Source organism: Sceloporus occidentalis, unplaced genomic scaffold (assembly GCF_023333645.1).
Source record: "Sceloporus occidentalis isolate IW3139 unplaced genomic scaffold, rSceOcc1.0.p SCAF_2, whole genome shotgun sequence".
Classification (NCBI taxonomy): Eukaryota; Metazoa; Chordata; class Lepidosauria; order Squamata; family Phrynosomatidae; genus Sceloporus; species Sceloporus occidentalis.
In genome coordinates this window covers 81,861,296-81,881,647 of record NW_028316982.1, presented here as the reverse complement: position 1 = coordinate 81,881,647, position 20,352 = coordinate 81,861,296, and the positions used below count along the sequence as shown (strand labels likewise).

At 42.9% G+C, this 20,352-nt stretch overlaps 1 protein-coding gene across 1 annotated transcript in view; it reads right to left on the bottom strand.

Moving 5' to 3' along the window:
- Positions 1 to 18,683, bottom strand: part of DOCK1 (dedicator of cytokinesis 1) — a 502,791-nt gene extending 484,108 nt beyond the window's left edge. The window contains exon 1 of the mRNA XM_089510135.1: positions 18,550 to 18,683. Within this exon, the coding sequence (XP_089366261.1) occupies positions 18,550 to 18,595 (46 nt within the window). The 5' untranslated portion in view covers positions 18,596 to 18,683. The remainder of the gene's footprint in view (positions 1 to 18,549) is intronic.
- Between the last annotated feature and the right edge of the window lie 1,669 nt (positions 18,684 to 20,352).

Sequence of the window (20,352 nt, the reverse complement as noted above, 5' to 3'; positions counted from 1 at the left end):
ATGCAAGAAAAAAACCTACTGAATAATAATATTTATGGTGTACAAATTTGTTGGAGGCTGCAGCCTTTTAACACAAGGAACACACTCATTAAAACTGTCATCTTTCAGCCTCTGAGGGAGAGAGAAGGCTGGCCCAGTACCATCAGGGGCTAGCCTAAAGAAAGAGGCTCCTCCCTCCCTAACTGTCATCATTCGGCCTCTGGGGGAGAGAGAAGGCTGGCCCAGTACCATCAGGGGCTAGCCTGAAGAAAGAGGCTCCTCCCTCCCTAACTGTCATCTTTCGGCCTCTGGGGGAGAGAGAAGGCTGGCCCAGTACCATCAGGGGCTAGCCTGAAGAAAGAGGCTCATCCCTCCCCAACTGTCATCCTTCGGCCTCTGAGGGAGAGAGAAGGCTGGCCCAGTTCCATCAGGGGCTAGCCTGAAGAAAGAGGCTCCTCCCTCCCTAACTGTCATTTTTCGGCCTCTGGGGGAGAGAGAAGGCTGGCCCAGTACCATCAGGGGCTAGCCTGAAGAAAGAGGCTCCTCCCTCCCTAACTGTCATCTTTCGGCCTCTGGGGGAGAGAGAAGGCTGGCCCAGTACCATCAGGGGCTAGCCTGAAGAAAGAGGCTCATCCCTCCCCAACTGTCATCCTTCGGCCTCTGAGAGAGAGAGAAGGCTGGCCCAGTTCCATCAGGGGCTAGCCTGAAGAAAGAGGCTCCTCCCTCCCTAACTGTCATCTTTCGGCCTCTGGGGGAGAGAGAAGGCTGGCCCAGTACCATCAGGGGCTAGGCTGAAGAAAGAGGCTCCTCCCTCCCTAACTGTCATCGTTCGGCCTCTGAGGGAGAAAGAAGGCTGGCCCAGTACCATCAGGGGCTAGCCTGAAGAAAGAGGCTCATCCCTCCCCAACTGTCATCCTTCGGCCTCTGAGGGAGAGAGAAGGCTGGCCCAGTTCCATCAGGGGCTAGCCTGAAGAAAGAGGCTCCTCCCTCCCCAACTGTCATCGTTCGGCCTCTGAGGGAGAAAGAAGGCTGGCCCAGTACCATCAGGGGCTAGCCTGAAGACAGAGGCTCCTACCTCCCTAACTGTCATCGTTCGGCCTCTGAGGGAGAGAGTAGACTGGCCGAGTTCCATCAGGGGCTAGCCTGAAGAAAGAGGCTCCTCCCTCCCTAACTGTCATCGTTCGGCCTCTGAGGGAGAGAGAAGGCTGGCCCAGTACCATCAGGGGCTAGCCTGAAGAAAGAGGCTCCTCCCTCCCCAACTGTCATCGTTCGGCCTCTGAGGGAGAGAGAAGGCTGGCCAAGTTCCATCAGGGGCTAGCCTGAACAAAGAGGCTCCTCCCTCCCTAACTGTCATCGTTCGGCCTCTGGGGGAGAAAGAAGGCTGGCCCAGTACCATCAGGGGCTAGCCTGAAGACAGAGGCTCCTCCCTCCCTAACTGTCATCGTTCGGCCTCTGAGGGAGAGAGAAGGCTGGCCCAGTACCATCAGGGGCTAGCCTGAAGAAAGAGGCTCCTCCCTCCCTAACTGTCATCGTTCGGCCTCTGGGGGAGAGAGAAGGCTGGCCCAGTACCATCAGGGGCTAGCCTGAAGAAAGAGGCTCCTCCCTCCCTAACTGTCATCTTTCGGCCTCTGGGGGAGAGAGAAGGCTGGCCCAGTACCATCAGGGGCTAGCCTGAAGAAAGAGGCTCCTCCCTCCCTAACTGTCATCGTTCGGCCTCTGAGGGAGAGAGAAGGCTGGCCCAGTACCATCAGGGGCTAGCCTGAAGAAAGAGGCTCATCCCTCCCCAACTGTCATCCTTCGGCCTCTGAGGGAGAGAGAAGGCTGGCCCAGTTCCATCAGGGGCTAGCCTGAAGAAAGAGGCTCCTCCCTCCCCAACTGTCATCGTTCGGCCTCTGAGGGAGAAAGAAGGCTGGCCCAGTACCATCAGGGGCTAGCCTGAAGACAGAGGCTCCTACCTCCCTAACTGTCATCGTTCGGCCTCTGAGGGAGAGAGTAGACTGGCCGAGTTCCATCAGGGGCTAGCCTGAAGAAAGAGGCTCCTCCCTCCCTAACTGTTATCGTTCGGCCTCTGAGGGAGAGAGAAGGCTGGCCCAGTACCATCAGGGGCTAGCCTGAAGAAAGAGGCTCCTCCCTCCCAACTGTCATCCTTCGGCCTCTGAGGGAGAGAGAAGGCTGGCCAAGTTCCATCAGGGGCTAGCCTGAAGAAAGAGGCTCCTCCCTCCCTAACTGTCATCGTTCGGCCTCTGAGGGAGAAAGAAGGCTGGCCCAGTACCATCAGGGGCTAGCCTGAAGACAGAGGCTCCTCCCTCCCCAACTGTCATCCTTCGGCCTCTGAGGGAGAGAGAAGGCTGGCCCAGTTCCATCAGGGGCTAGCCTGAAGAAAGAGGCTCCTCCCTCCCTAACTGTCATCTTTCGGCCTCTGGGGGAGAGAGAAGGCTGGCCCAGTACCATCAGGGGCTAGCCTGAAGAAAGAGGCTCCTCCCTCCCTAACTGTCATCGTTCGGCCTCTGAGGGAGAGAGAAGGCTGGCCCAGTACCATCAGGGGCTAGCCTGAAGAAGAAGAGCCCTCCCTCCGGTCCATCTGCCTTGGTCCAGGCCTCAGAGGGAGAGAAGAATGCTGGACCTGATTCCCTTTCCCCCTCACCATTCCCTTCTCCTTTTGTATCGTGTCTTTTAGATTGTAAGCCTGAGGGCAGGGAACTGTCTGATTAATAATAATTGTAAGCCGCCCTGAGAGCCATTAGGGCTGAAGGGCGGGATATAAATACCTAAATAAATAAATAAAAATAAAAATAAATAAAAAGTAAAGAAAGAAGGCTGGATTTGGACAGAAACAGATGTATAATTCTTTTTCACTGGTTTAAAAAGAAGAAAAGTGCAATGGCTAAAGAAAGATCAGAGAACTTTAAGCTCTTCTACATTCAGAACTAGAGTACAAAGAGCCCTATCTTCTCATACTTCGATTCTGTGTCATAATCCTTCAGTTTATATATCTTTATGGCAGGCTGGATTATAAAACGAAACAGATAAAATGAGGCCAGAATCCTTTTGGGTCACTATCCTAGTGTTAAAAACCAACTCAAAAGCAGTTGTGCTTCCTCGCAGTTTGTGCAAGCGGAGCTCCTGATGAAACCTTGGTGGCTCAACAGTTGTGTTGAACTAAAGACCTACTGCTGAACTCAAGACACACTGAGCAATTGGTTGTGCAACTGTGGCATCCAGTTTAACTAAAATGGAATATATTCACACTGCTCTAAAGGGGAATAAATAGGTCCTAGCCCATCTGACCTTAGAAGCTAACCATGGTCCGTTCTGGTTAGTACTTGGATGGGAGACTGCCAATGAATACTACGTGTTGTAGGCTATATTGTTAGGCCAGTATCCAGTGCCAGTTGCTTCTTTTGAATCACTTTATTTTATAGTACAAGAAATGCCATTCAGAAACAAATTGTTCAATTAAAGTAAGTTCAGCCAAAACAACTTGCTTTAAAAGAACACTTTGTAAATAACAATTATTATTTAAACTAGTGGCCATAACATCTGAACTGAATTTTGCTACTTATTTTTCTGCTTTAGTCCTATATTGGTGTAGTCCTGCATATTAATGCAAAAAAAAAAAGTTTAAACCCAAGATTAAAAAAAACTAGATTTTTTTCCAACCCTGCCTAAGAAAGCCCTATAAAATTCATGGGGTTACCTAAGTCAAACTTCAAGGAAACGTGAAGGCATATACACACACACAAAAGGGAATAAGAACTTGGTCTATATTCACATGTTCTTGAGACACTTATAGCCCTATAGACAAGCATAGCTATACAGTAGTAGCATAACTCAGGTTTTTGGTTAATAAAGCTACAACATCGTTCTATACCTGACAAGTTCAGAAAAGCCACCCAGTCCTTAATTACAGGGTGGGGAAATCATGTGAATATGAAGGAGGGAACCCCCAGGATACAGAGAAGTGGCCATGTCCTAATGCAACAGCACAACAGAAAGTATGCTATCTCCTTAATGCCATAAACATAATTCAGGTCACAGGAACTACTAGCCTACACCAATTGTTCAATATAGTGCTGGAATTGCTGATTGTACTCAAGCAGAACTATATGCCTCGATAGAAAACTCCAGAAAATTATGACAACAAGCCACTCTTCATATACTCCAAGTGATATTAATCAACTATATCTACATATAATATTGGTGGTTGGGGATTTACTACAGGTGAAGCAAACTGTTGAAGAAGAGAAAGGATCCTTCTGTGAACACATCAAAGAAAGCAAAGGGGAAAAGAGAGAGAGCCATTAGGGCTGAAGGGCGGGGTATAAATACTGTAAATAAATAATAAAAAAAATAAAATGTTAATAAGTATATACAGTAATAACACATGACATATATGTATAGAAGGAAAATAATTTTAAAAATCCCCTTGAAGCCTGGCAAAACAAGTTCTTATAATATTTATTTATATCCTGCCTTTTCCCTACAAAACTGAAAGCACCTTATAAAAATTAAAACCAGGCACAACTAAAAAATTTCCATCATACAAAAGTTAAAAATGTAACTATCAACAGAAGTAAACTATCAAGAGAATGAAAAAGTTAAAAATCGCATGCAGTGTGTTTGCAAGCATGAACTTATTCACAATGTATACCTGAAATTCTGGATATTACATCTGATGAAATGGGGTACTATTCATGAAAGCTTATGCCACAATAAGTTTAATAGGCTGCCTTTGTTGTTTTTGCTGTAACAGATCAACACAGCTACCCTCATGGCAAATTATACAGTACCTGTAAGACAGAAGAGTTACCCAGATTTACTTATCCATAACTCTTCCACATTCACTATTGCTTAGTCACAATTTTGACACTATTGCCATAATCATAACTTCCCTCCCACAACCTGAGCATCAGCTGCAAGTGGAGAAGAGGAACTATTATGCTATTGATCATAGCATGGGTGAATGACATTTTCATCATAGAATCGTTGAGTTGGAAGAGACCGCAAGGGCCAACCAGTCCAGACCCCTGCCATGCAGGAAATCTAAATCAAATCATCCCCGACAGATGGCCATCCAGCCTCTGTTTGAAGACCTCTAAGGAAGGAGGCTCCACTACACTCCAAGGGAGTTTGTTCCACTGTCGAACAGCCCTTACTGTCAGGAAGTTCCTCCTAAGGTTGAGGTGGAATCTCTTTTCCTGTAGTTTGCATCCATTGTTCCGCGTTCTAGTCTCTGGAGCAGCAGAAAACAAGCTTGTGAGGTGGTCAGATTGGGAAATGTTGCTTAGTTAAGTATATTTATCTAAGTACAGCTGGCCCACCCCAACTGCAGCTTGCCATCCACAGACTGGAGCATCCGTAGATGGCCCTGCCCCATTCTCCCGCATGCACATGGTGCGCCACCATTAAAAACAGAGAGACTTAAAGTCCCATGGTTTTTGGCATCCACTGGGATGGGGGTTGAGAACAGAACCCCCGCAGATATGAAGGGCAGACTGTACTAAGCAGCTGATACAGAATGCTGGACATGGTTCATTATTTTTAATTATCTATTTCATGAATCCAAAAGTAAACCAGTTTTTCACTGGATTTCACTGAAATAATCTTTCAATACAAGGTCAGCTCTCTAAATTCCCCAAAACTTTAATTCCTGCAGAACAAAATATCTAAATCAAAAATATCAGTATGGTAGAGTTGCTCATTTGCCTCCTGAGTCAACTGAGATTGGAGAGACTGTCTCCCACTGCACACAACTGCATCACACCGAAAAAAAGTCTTCAGCAAAAGATATCACATGACATCCCAAAAGCCAAGTTTTCATAAAAGATGAGAAAAGGGGGGGGGGGGGGCTCAATCAGTCCAAGGTTTAAATAACCTTTAAAGAGCAGTCTTCTGATTGATTTTTCAACAACAAAAATCCAGTGTGGCAGTAAGAAGGGGCTCAAGGAAGGCTGTGGGGAGCATTCTGCCCTCCTCTGCTTCAGATGAACCATATTTTTTGTCCATTATCTGTTTCTGTTTAAGATTAAATGGTTGGATAGTGTCAAAACTGGATTTTTGTTGTCAAGGTCTCATGGCCCCCTCCAACTTCTGTCTGAGCTAGAAGGGGCCTCCAGAGGGCATCTATCTTCACTGCCAACACCCACTCATTTGAATGCCTCTTGAAAATCAACACAATGGGACAATGCTGAGATTCCACTTGTAATGTGTTTCCCACCCCTGTCTCTGTAGGGATGAGTTGGCCCATCTATCACAAATCACTGACCACTTTGTCAGTGAAGGAGATGGGGCTTCTTTCTTGTTGCCATCTTCCATAGAGTTCAAAGACTGGGGTCTGCTTCCTGCAGAACACTTTGTCACTGACAAAGACTAGGGTTCCTCCTTTGCCATCTTCCATGTACCTTGGAGACTCTGGCTTGCTTCCTGCTCCTTCTAGAACTGCTGTTGCTCCACTTGAAACATCTTCTCCTCCTGGAGTGGAAGACTTCCTTCCATCTCATGTTGACTTGTGGCAGAATATCCTATCTCCTCAGATGCAGAAACAATAGTTTCAGGAGTGTGAAGTTGTTCCTTTTCTCCCCTTGGTACAACAGAAAGTGTTTTCCCTGATTGTGTACCCTTGGCCAGGACTAGTACTTGAGCATCCACTGGGTTTTGGATCAATGCTGGTTCACCAGGTGATTTCAAAGCATTCATTTCTAGTGTCTCCTCTGCAGCATTATCCTCTTGCTGAAGTTCTGTAATGTTGTCTTTGCCTTAGAGTCCTCTTCTTCCTCTGAGTCATCATGGACCAGGCTCAGCTGCCACTCCCATATAGCGGGAGTAGCCCATTATCACTCATACGCTCATTAAAGAGTTATAGTGGTGACTCAGTTTTGCAAAAAAATATTGCAAAGAACATAGCACAACTGCCCTGTATTCAAGGAACACAGATGGACTTCCTTTCTCAGAATGGCCCTGTGTACTAGTAAAATAAATGGTTGAAGTTGCTCAACATGCCTGCCACTGGATCAGGCTGTGGATCCAACCTAGTGTTCAGAATTATGCAGCACTGCACAATTTTTCTCTCTTCAGACATTCAGCATTACCTAACACATAAACAAGATTGAACATCTTGCTTATTACATAAAAGACATGTACCATACATATAACCAAATTTAATATATTAAATCATCCTTGGAAGAAAATTCAGTGAGGCAGAAAACAAAAGGAACAATAATCCAATATGAGCCAGATTCAAAACAGTGAATTGTAAGGAAATGATAATGTCTGTGTTCACTTAGCATCAAATTTAGTTTTTTCTCCTCTTAGAAACAATACATCTATTTTCAACTCCCACACCCTTGAAATTCATTAGAGACATGCCATATTGTATAACACGATCATCATTCACCAGTAACCTGGAAAAAAAGCTATTATAATGAGCTCTATTTTTTCCCCTCAAGATCACTGGACAATGGACAAATTTCTACTACGCTGCAAATTAAAGAATAAACACATGGAATCATTCTGCTACAGGCTTAGCAGCTTTGCTTTCCTTCTTTTCTTTTTTTAAAGTATGGGAGCAACTCAAATTGAGTTGGTCAAACACCAGATTATTCAATTTTCATGTAGCTAAATTGTCCAATAATTAGCACTACTGTATTTGTACTACAATTTATATCCAATTTAAGTGACGCTATTGAAATTGGTATTTCTTTATGACCTCTATTATATTTATAATCTTTGAAAGTACAGTGGACCCTTCATATCAGCAGGCTGGCAATCTGTAAATTTGACCATCTGCGGATAACCACACCCCATACTATTCAATGGTGGTACATACGTGCAGATACGCTGTTTATCACCACCGCTGACTAATATGGGGTGTGACCATCCATGTTTTTTGCCATCTGTGGATGGGAAGTGTATTAGGGTGAAGAGAGGAAAAAATATTCTATCTATATGAGAAGCAATTCAAACATACTAGCAAATGCCTTCTCAGACAATCGGATATATGGGACTGACATTTTCTTTTCCAGTGTGCCAGCGACTGGCATCATATATTGGCCCATTGGCTACAATCACTTTTTTTCTTTCCTGGAAATGTGCCAAGGATTAGGAGCCAATGGCTAAGGGATGGGCATTGGTCCAAGGACCACTACGTTTGAGAAACACTGCCCTAGAATGCAATAAATTCATGCCCAGTGTGTTTCCACAATACAATGTGCCCTCCATAACCACAAATTCTTTATCCATGAATTCAACCATCTATGGCTTGAAAATATTCAAATATATATATATATTCCAAAAAGCAAAGCTTGACTTTGTCATTTACATAAGGAACATATCATTTTACTTTGCCACTTTATTTAATGGGACTTGACCATTCATGGACTTTGGAATCCACAAGGCGTCCTGGAATCAATCCTCAGCAGGTACTTACATCCACCTCCTGTTTGTAAGTGAACCCATGGTGAATGAGAGAAGTCTGCTGCCCTAGTGTTTTGGCTCCTCACCTGACACCTTTCTGAAGAAACTGATACGAGAAGAATCCCAAGCATTCTAGATTTTTTTAGCACAACTGCTATGGTGTAGCAAGTAGAGAAAAGAAGCCACACTAGAGCAGCACCTCTTAAGATCTCTAATGAGGGGGACCAGAAACTGGCACAACTTGTCACAATGTACCACGAACCATATTTGTACCGATTGGTTATAACCAATTTCTTTGTTTCCCGGAAGCTCTTCAGAGACTGTTAAAGAAGCCACACTAGAGCAGCACTTCTTAAGATCTCTAATGAGGGGGGCCAGCAGCTGGTACAACTTTGTCACAACCAATGTGCCATGAACCATATTTGTACTGACTGGTTACAACTATTTCTTTCTTTTCCAAAAGCTCTTCAAGGACTGTTAAAGAGACCAGTCCATGGACCACCTCTTTAAACAGCACTACACTGGAGGACACATGCAGAAGGACTACTGAAGTACACATAAAAAGCACACCTAACAGGTCTGGAACACTCTCTATCCTGGGAACAGTAATTTGGAATGCTTTTTTAAAAAAAAACCCTAGAATATTGAATATATATATATATGAATATTCTAGCTACTAGAGACAATGGTCCAAAACACACTGCAAAAGTAATCCAGTTTGAGCCCATTTTAACTGCCTTGGCTCAATGCTAGGGAATCTTGGGAGCTGTATTTATTGTGGCACCAGAACTCTCTGATAGAAAAGGCTAAATGTCTCACAAAACTAGTTTCCAGAATTTCCTAGCGTTGAACTGTAGACACAGGAGGTAGAAGGGGAAGCCCTATTTTTTCCCCTCTTTTTTTCTTCTGAGCCTAATGAACATCAGGTAAAATGAAACACTTCATCTCATAATCTACATAGCATTTGAACTTCTTAGTAACAAACTTCAAACTAGCATATAAATTAATGGGGGTTCTCTGTTGACATCTTGTCAATCCCTCTTCAACTCATCTCATGCAAATGAAGGAAAAATGATTCAGACATTTGTATATAATACAGCAAGCTGTTATCTGGATTGATTACAGCTATTTGGGCACTAATACTTTATCAATCCTATATTAAAAGACAAGACAATCCATACTTTACTCTGTTTATCATATATAAATGGAAGTTACCCAAAATTGCCATGGCAATATCTTCAAACAATTCTTTCAGCCACTAAGGCTTTGCGCCGGCCTGGATACATGCTAGGGTTGCCTCGGGGTGTCTTTTCCAGACGCCCAGCAACCCTAGCATGTAACTGCGGCATTGTAATGGCAGCGCCCTGTCTACATGGGCGCCTCCATTATGACATCGCCTCCAAACAGAGTAGCGCGGGCGTGATGCCCGCACGCGACTACAGGGCGCTTGTAGTGCCCTTTCAGCGGCGCCAGAAGGAGCTCTGAAATGGATCTCCTTCTGCCGCTTGTATCGCTGGCGCAGCCTTTCTCTCTTTCCCTGTCGCTGTTGGGGTGTCCTTGGGGCATGAAGCCCCAAGGACACCTTTCCAGGCTGTGGGGAAGCGGCGTTTTGCCGATTCCTCAAAGCCTGGAAAAGCAGTGGATCAGAGCCTCTGGGGCTGCCACTGTGGTCGCTGAGGCCCCAATCTGTCAGGGAAAGGGGTGGGTGCAGGCCACCCCAAAGGGGAGGTCTGTATCCTGCCTCAGTCTACAAGTATGTAGAGAGATCTTGTAGCACCTTTGAGACTAATTGAAAAAGAAGTTGGCAGCATGGGCTTTCACAGACTTCAGTCTACTTCTTCAGCTGTTACTGCATTCAGGTAACAAACAAACAAAGTAGCTTCATTTATATACCATGTCATACTGAACTAACAGTGTCTAAGCAGTTTACAACAGTAAGCTAATTGCCCCCAACAATCTAGGTACTCATTTTAGCCACCTCAGAAGGATGCAAGCCTGAGTCAAGCTTGAGCCTTTCCACTGGTATTGAACTCGCAACTTTATTGTTTTGAGTGAGTGGCATGAATCAACTTACAGGCTGCATGCAACAGAATACAAAATGATAATATGTTATTAAAATAATATTTTATTATATTTTATTGTATAATACTAAGATAATAAGTAATAATAGTAACTATTTTGTAACTACAGTAATAGTAATTGTTACTTCACAGGATGAACTTGCCAAAACATCCTGTTACTAAAACAGGAAGAATTGGTTTAGTACCCAAGATGCAGGCCATGAACCTGTAGTGCAGTGATTCCCAAACTTTGATCTTCCAGATGTTTTGTAATTCAGCTCAGAGAATTTCTGACTGTTGGCCAAGCTGACTAGAGTTTTGAGGAGCTGAAGATCAAAACACATTGAGGATCAAAGTTTTGGAACCAGTGCTATGGTGCATTTGGGGCACCACAAATTTTTTTGCCTCTCTCTGCCACCCTCCACTGTGCCCAAAGGGTTTACCAGCCCATAGGAACAGGTATTTAGGGGTGCTGCAGAGGAAGGGTGATCAGAGATTCTGGTGGAGGCTGTAGGATCCAACAAAAGTACATCACTGGCTTCCTGGACATAATGAATAGATGTTACCCATGCCCAAATCATGTGTGAAACGCTGCCATGATAAGCTATATAACTGTAGTCCCAAATAGACCTACTGGATTTTTCTTACATGTATTTATAAACATATCAACTTTACAACCTTAGCTGCTCTCATGTGGAAACCACATTTTAAATCATAGCACACATACATCTTATTTTATCCATCTGCCCACAGTTTCTGGTACAATTAGGACTGACATTCCAGATAATAACCTGGAGTAAATATTATCTTCCCATACATACACACACATTAAGGTTTCCATTTCAGTCCTTCAGAGCGGGAATGTGCTATATTCAGCCTTCAAAATGTTGTTGGAACTGCAATACACTGACAGCTCAAGTCAGCACAGACAGTGATGGGAACTGCAGTCCAATAGCAACGAAAGGGTCAAGCACTCCCTATCCTGTTTTAAAATGATCCATCAGTGCTCTATACATCAAGAAGTCATTCTGGCGCTCTGCAACCGACTCATTTAAGCAGATCAGGAGTATCACAAATACTTCTATTCTCAACAAGCCTTGTGATGAACTCATCCACTTTGGACATTAATTCTTACCTCAGAATTTTGTCCTGTTATCCAACAAATGCCAGACATTGTAGGCTGTGTATCAGAGGAAAGAATTGGCAAGCCATCTCTCAGTATGTCTTGCTTAACAAAACCCTATAAGGTTCATGGGGTCACCATAAGTAAATAGGCAACTTAAAGGCACATATACACACAAATCTATAAATGTATTCCCCACCACATCCTTAAACTTAACACTGAAAGACAGGCATTCAGAAAGCACATCAATAACACCAGGTAGTCTTAAATGAATATGGACTGTCTTACACACATTTACTCTAAGAAAACAGATATAAATAAAGGAATGGCCTTACCAACAGCTTCTGTATGTTTCATGGGGATAATTTACAGGGCAAATGGAGACAAACTATATTTCCCATACACTAAAAGACACTCATATTATTTGCTGGAAAACACCATCTATGCTAAATGCAACTTTCTACTGGCTTTGCCCTCCAAATTCTAATTAAAGTGTAACAAAAAACAGACATCACTCCTTATGGAGCAGTTACAATAGAAAACACACAGTGCTGTCAAAATATTCAATTCTAAACATAGAACGTCTTTCAAATCAGAACAACATCCATCCATGTATAGAAGTGAGCTCTTGACTAGAAGAACATGCCACAACAGACATCTTTTGGATCTTACTTACCAGGTATGACTGCCCAATTCTGTATTACAAAAGAGACCTCGGAAATATTACAGTACATATATCCCACTCCTTTTACCCCATGTGACAAAGTGGTTTTGCAAATGCTCCACAAAATTACATTTTCACCATGCTATAGAAGATATCAATGATGAAATTAAGGTCACATAGTCACTCTTAAAACATTTTCATTCATACAAAGTATTCACAAAACATTTATGATCCACCAATGGGGGAAAATGCAATTCAAAGGCTTAATTTAGAAGAGCCTGTACAGAAAAAGATTCTACTCAACAACCAGAAAACAACCTCAGTATATCTCAGATCCTCTGCAGTATATGGCTAAATAGTATCATAAAAGTATACTATAAAAGTACTAAGTTTTGACCTTCAAGGGAACCAAATCTAGATTTGCTAAACAGCCACAAGACACAGGACTGCAAAATACCTGTAATTAGAGCACATCAAGTCAAGACCTTGCAATTAGGATCCACAGAAGTGCAATCCTGAAGATTATACAGGTGGCAGAGGACATGCAGTACTAAGTTAAGAAATTCAAACTAGAAGCAGAAGCAGGAAATATTCCAATGGCAGAGTTAACAGAACTATCCTCCTTTCATAGCACAGCACAGTAGGGCATATAATCCCTTTATACAAAACTGCATCCTAAGCAGTGATATATTGACCTTCACACAGCTCTTTTACAGCATTACATCTTGAAATTTGCCACCTCCGGATCAAGAGAATGAGCACTGGAAGAAAAGAAAGCACAGCCTGGAAAACTGGGGGTTTAGGAGATAAAACTAGCAGAATCCTCCTGCCAGCATGGCCAGGAGATTCTGGGCACTGCAATATAAAAAAGGAACTTCCCAAGCCTTGAGATGGATGTGGCCTTCTTAGTAAGGCATAGACAAAAATGTTTAAGTTATGACTCAGAAACAAGCGGGTAGATCTTTAAACAGTTGCATAGAAACCCCTTTCCATGAGCAGCACTGTGGCTGTGGCATCATGTTTAAATTATTCAGTCAAATGGGAAAGGACAAACTAAACAGGTCTCAACCACAGGCAGGTACTAATTCTCTGAATGAGAGCTCACACTTGTGGTCTCCTGGTCTGGTTTAACACTATTCAGGCTGCACAGGAGCCACTTCCAGAAAAGCAATGTAAGCACAGTTAACGTAATGCTTAATGGTGCCTTTAGTCTGATTCAAGTTCCTGCTTCAGCATTATTTCATAGAGTAATAACTGAATGGAAGAAGACAGGATGCAATTTATCCTAGGAATTCACTGGCTGCCTTAGCATACACAGAACGCTAGGTGCTATTTTCAATATGTATCAATTCAAGTATACTGATTCAATTTATATTAATTAAGCAAGGGCTTTTTGATTGTTCAAGGGATTCGTTGAGCAAAAACCCTTTAGGATTTTAGCTCTGGTTCCTCTGACTGGCAGGGGGTTACATTAAAAAAACATTCAGGAACCCTTCCAATTCTACAATTCTATAATGCAATGATTTTAAGGCGAACCAAGATGTTATATAGATTATGCATGTTTGTTTATTTTCTAAAATTCAATAACAGCTTCCAAAACAAAAGGAGAGACCCAGCATGGTGGTCTGCATGCTGGACTGGAACTCCAGGAGGCCAAGGTTTGAATCTTGTCTGTAGAAACCCTTTGGGTGACCGTGGGCAGGATATACTCTCTCAGCCTCAGAAGAAGGCAATGACAAGCCCCTCTGAACAAATCTTTCCAAGAAAATCCTCTTACAGTAAAAAAAATAATCGAGCTGTGAGCATTCATGTTTTATTCCCACTCCGAAATTCACACGGTATTAATGCATCTTTGTAATTTGTGCATTGATCTGTACAATACACCTGATTTTTATTTCTTATTTATACAATGTTTCCTCACTGACTAAAGCATATATACATCTGTGTATTTTCATACACCTGTTTGAAAATGCTTTATGTGCCGTATTTTGTTCAGACTTCATTTCTTGGAAATGTCCTGTAAATCTGAGAAATGTGCAAAATGTTTGTGGCAAGGGGCTCATTATCTCACAATAGGTCTCTGAAAGTGCAAAAAAATGTTATTTTTCATTGAGACTATCCATATGCTATGAAGTTTCCTTTTTCATTAGCCTAAAGTAGCTTAACTGGGATTATTTGGCAAGGTGGATTGCCAAGTGGGTTTGTTTCTGGCTCATATTTGTAACCACCACATTTCAGGAGCTCACGCATTCTAGCACTGGAAGAGCTCCTGATGGAATAAGCGTTTTCTGGTCCCAAAGGGGTATCTCAAATTTTAAAGCCTATCTTTTTCTCTTCTGTCAAAAATCATGCAAGCAAATGAATGTTTCCTACATAGCATCCCAATATTATACAATTAACTCCAAGTACTGCAAATGGACTGTGATGTGCTGAAGAGCAAATTTCAGCCTGGGTGGCTAAAGTTGCGTTGGAATGTCTTAGCTGGGCAGAAAATAACATTAGCTTCAGACCCCTTTCTTTTATCCCTGGTTCCACTGTTTCCTTCACATGTTACGTCATTCCATTCCTTACTTTATCAAAACAAACTTTTAAGACTTCTCTTGTCTTGCCTCAAAGCTAAGTAGAGATAGTAACATATTGAAGGGCGCTTTTCAACCATCACAAGAGAACCCAAACGGCCTTTTAGAATAAAGAGAGAAATGTTGGCAACCCTCTCCCAATTCTAAGCAGGGCTGCAATTGTTAGCTACTCAGTTCAATCAACTCAAGATATATTGATTAACTGAGGAGTTGTCTGAATTAATCATGTAACTTTTGAAAAAAGTTAATGATCTCAATTGCAAATCAGTGTAATCACGAGGAAGGAGCAGAAGACCAAGACTTTTTCTGAATAAGAGCAATGATAGCATCAAGTGGAGCATCAGGATAACTAACCGGTCCATCATGCTCCAGGAAAATGAATGGGATGAAAATGAGGCTTTCCCTTTCTACTACTGTTTGCGAAAAAGGGAATGTCAAAGAAAGAGAGAAATAATCAAGCAGTGATTGAATGATCCTTTCCTTGTCTTTGACAGGGTACCTACTTCAGACTTGTCATTTAAAGGGTAGTATTTCTTTGCAAGATGGTTTCATTTTCTAATTAAGCAGCTGCAAATCTTTTGTGAAAGCTTAATGTATTACCATTTTGGTGTTTTTACAAGGTACATCTAGGGTTCCTATATTTGAAAATAACATTAAGGTACAATCAAGACTGTCATGAGACACAACATGGAGGTGTATACCTATATACCGGTTTGCTCAAGTCTTTTGATAGGAGAGCCTCATGAAGACTTTCCAGAAAAAATCAAATATCTTAAGGAGCCCCAAACCATGGAAAATCTTGCCACAGTAAGTCATCAGCCATTTGGAGGGGAGGAATTTTATTGTCATCAGGCTAAATGCTTTGGTCACCCTAGAGTTGGTAAGGGCAGAGGCCAGCCATGTTGACAACAGATATTTTCCATTCCCAACATTTGTTGTATCATTTGAGGACAGTGTGTTCTACCAACACTTGAAAATACTGGAAAGTATGCATCCTGTTTAATGCTCATACAGGACAAGCTTTATTGGCCCTTAAAATAAAGGACATCCCTTATAATAAGGGACACCTGGCAACCTTAGTTACATCAGAATCAAACCCCACTATCTTCAATGGAACTGACTCTGAGGCAACTAGTTTTGAGGATGCAGAGATGCACCCTAAATTTAAATGTGAGATTTCTTACGGTGTAGTCTTTAACCAGAATGTTATCTGTTCTGAATACACAGAAGAGTACGGCTGGTGCCACAGTGCAGAAATAAAGCACTTATTGACACCACTTTAACTGTCATGACTCAATGCTATTTGTCATTTTGTGAGATTTAGCCTTCCCTGTGAAAGCACTCTGGTCTGCCGACCAAACTACAAATCTCAGAACTTGATACATTGAGCCATGGAAATTAAAATGGTGTGACACTGCTTTATTTCTGCAGTGTGGCAGTAGCCTATGAAGCTCCTTGGAGGGGGAGGAGGAGGCCACCATAATGAATTTACCACATGATTGTTCTAAATATTCTCAAATCTCAGGCTGGCTGGCTCCGTCTTAGAGGTATTCCTGTCCCACAGATTAATAAAACACCTATCCTGAGGGGGGGCAATACTTCTTATCAATACACTTGCTGTGATAAATGCATAATATCTAAGACAAGGATGGAGAGCATGAGACCCTCATGATGTTCCTGGATTGCAACTCCCATCATCTCTCAGCATTGCCCAGGTTAGGGCTGAAGGGAGCTGCACCACAGGATGCATCTGCTCTACAAAAATAATGAAGTTTGACACCACTTTAACCGCCATGGCTCAATGCAATTGAACCCAGGAATTTGTCGTTTTCTGAGATATTTAGCCTTCTCTGTCAAACAGCTCTGGTGCCACAACAAACTACAAATCCCCGAATTCCACAGCCTTGAGCCATGGTTGTTAACGCAGTGTCAAACTGCATTATTTCTGCAGTGCAGATGCAGTCCCAACAACCTCCAAAGGACCCCACCTGGCACTGAAAACAGAAAACTCAGTTACTGTTGTATTCCTATTTATGCTGATTTAATCTTTAAAAAGCCCACCCAACAATAAAGGATTCATTAACCTATTGGTCCTCCAGACGCTGTTGAACTGCAACTCCTAACATTCCTAACCACAGGCTACACAAGCTGGGGATGCTAGATGATGCAGTCCAACCACATCTTCAGAGTGGAGACAGTCCTAACCATAATATATGTATCTGTTAAGGCAGCTGTGGGGACTGGTGGAGAGGGCTTGTTGTTGTTATCGTTGTTTGCCTTCAAGTCATTTCCAACTTATGGCCACCCCAATGCGAACCTATTATGAGGGGTTTCTTGGCAAGATTTGTTCAGAAGAGGTTTGCCACTGCCTTCCCCTGAGGCTGAGAGAGTGTGACTTGACCCAGTGGCTTTAGATGACCGAATGGAGATTCAAACTTTGGTCTCCAAAGTCAGAATTACATATCCGAAAGCAGAGGTTTTTCTAGAGTGCTTGCCAGATTTCCAAAACTAGGAATAGAGGAATCCTCTTGCTGAGATTGTGGGAATTAAAACTGATCCCAAAAGTCCCTAGTCTCCCCCCTCGCTTCTGTATTAAGTATTAAAAATACTTAATAGAGGGTTTGGAAGGAGTAAGTTCAGGCAGGAAAAAGAAAGAAACACACTGCAGAAATAATCCAGTTTGAGACCGTAAAATACAATCCTCAGGACTCCCTAGCACTGAGCCTGTGCGGTTAAAGCGGTCTCAAACTGGATTATTTCTGCAGTGTGTTTTGAACCAATGTTTGGCTTCACAAAGGCTGCATCCACACTGGGAAAAATAATCTGGTGTGGCAGCACTTGAGGCGCCACAACAAACTACAGTCCCCAGAATTTCATAGCCTTGAGCCATGGCACTTTCAAGCGGAATCAAACCGGATTATTTCTCCAGTGAGGATGCAGCCAAAGCTCCAATTCGTCCTGGAGACAAAAAAGGGGGAGCATTTTGAAGGAAAAAACCTCCCATTCCCACCCTTAAACCTTTCAGGGGTCCTTTCTCTGAAGCGAAACTACCTTCCACTACTCCTAGTGCAGTTCCAGCTTCTCCTCCCAAAAGGAAGGCATTCAAGGCAGACAGTTGGGTCCAAAACACACTGCAGAAATAACCCACTTTGAGATCGCTTTAACTGCCCTGGTTCAGTGCTAGGAAATCCTGGGATTTGTAGTTTATTGTGGCACCAGAGCGCTCTCTCTCTCTCTCTCTCTCTCTCTGACAGAAGAAGGCTCAATGTCTCACAAAAACTACAGCTCCTAGAACTAGTCCTTCGCATGGAGCCGGGGCAGTTATAGCGGTCTCAAAGTGGGTTATTTCTGCAGTGTGTTTTGGACCAAATAATCCCCAAATTGTAGAATACACACACACACACACACACACACACACACACACACACTATATATATATATATATATATATATATATATATATATATATAGTTACTGAGGGAAAGAGAGGTCTTTTCCCCTCCTCCTTCTTTGAGAGAGAGGAAAAAGTTGGTCAAAACACAAAACCCAAAACAAACTATGGCGCCCAAACGCCAGGAAAAGAAGAAGAGAAAAGAAGGAGCCAAAGTTTGGAGCCCCAAAACATAACAATTAAAAAAGCGGGATGATCCCGGATTTGGAAGTAGATTGGGAGAGAGAAAGAGAGAGAAAGTGGAGGGGAATGGAGGAGGAGGAGGAGGAAGGGAGCCTCACCGACGCCGTATTTCTCCTCCCGTTTGGTGGGCACCCAACGCGTCATGGCGCCAGGGAGCCTTATTATCAGGGGGAAAGCCAAGGAAGGAGGGCTATTTCTTTCTATACAGCCGCCATTTTCCAGCCTCAACGGGACCAAGGAGGAGGAGGAGGAGGAGGAGGAAAAGTTTGTGGCCCAAAGGAGGAGGAGAAGGAATAGGAGCCGTCGTCATGGGTCGCAGGCGGAGCCAGGGCCAAGGGAAGAAGAAGAAGAAGAAGAAGGGAGGCCTCTCCAGGGTTGGAAAGAGGAGGAGAAGGAGGCCCGAAAGCAGCCCTCTTCCTCCTCCTCCATCTCTCCCTCAGGGGTGCCTTGACTAGGCCTAGTGGCCTCCTTTTTTCCCTGCATTTCAGTCCCCTTTCCAGGAACAACTAAGACTCAGAAGCCATGGATTCCTATATTATTATTATTATTATTATTATTATTATTATTAAACTTTTGTTGTTACCCGCCTCGATCCTCAAAAAAGGGAGAGGCGGGATATAAATATATATATGGTTTATATATAGAAATACATGGCCTCTGAGTCACAATTCCTCCTGGACAGAGGGGACTGAAATCTCTCTATTCTGTCATGTAAAACCTATTCTCTCACACTCTCTCAGCTCAGAGGAAAGCAATTCCTCTGAGGCTATTATTATTATTATTATTATTATCCTCTGAGGCAATTATTATCCTATAGCCCGCCTCTCCCTTCAGATCGAGGCGGGTTCCAAAAAAATATATAGCAAAAATACATTATGTAACATAATGCAACCAGTCATAAAAATGATCTTGTTTAGAGGTTTTAGAAGTCGAGAGGAGGAAATGCAGGGTATAAATATAAACATCATCATCATAATTTGCAGTCCCCCTCGTCCTTGCTTCTGTTGTCCAGGAGGATTTCCTAAACGTCCTCCCTTTTGAACAGAACTAAAAAGCATGGGTTTTGTATTTATGGAAGTGTTTTTTAGCCTTTTATTCGGTCAGGTCCTACATTTTTTTCTTTTTGTGTCCTCCATTTTGTGGTGCCTTGGCCTCCTTTGCAATGAGGAAATCTGGTCACCCTGCTTCTGTCCAAGAGGATTTCCTCAGTGTCCTCCATTTTGAGCATGTCTCAGAAGCCATGGGTTTGTATTTATAGAAGTGTTTTTAGCCTTTTATTTGGTCACGTCCTACATTTTTTCCTTTTACTGTCCCTTTTACAAATTCATGGTTTCTGAGTCATGTTCAAAATGGAGGATATTTAGGAAATCCTGGACCGAAGCAGGGTGACCAGAGGTCCTCACCACAAAGGAGGACAAGGGACTGCAAAATGTAGGACAGTAAACATGTAGGGCACATTTTGCAGTCTCCTTGTCCTTCTTTGCAATGGGACTTCTGTTCACCCTGCTTCTCTCCAGGAGGATTTCCTAAATGTCTTCCGTTTTGAACAGTTGTGTTTTTAGCCCTTTATTTAGTCAGGTCTAGAGTTGCCATAATTGTCCACTAAAACTGTAGGACAACTGCAGGACAAAACTCAGCCCAAAATGTAGGACATTTAAGAAAAATGGAGGACCTTTAATGTCCTATATTTTAGGCTGAGTTTTGTCCTGCAGTTGTCCTACAGTTTGGCCTAGATTTTGCCCTACATTTTGTCCCAGGTTTTAGTGGACAATTATGGTAACCCTAGTCAGGTCCTACATTTTTTCTTCCAGTGTCCTACATTTTTGTAGTGCCTTGTCCTCCTTTGCAGTGAGGACCACTGCTCACCTTGCTTCTCTCCAGGAGGAATTACTAAATGTCCT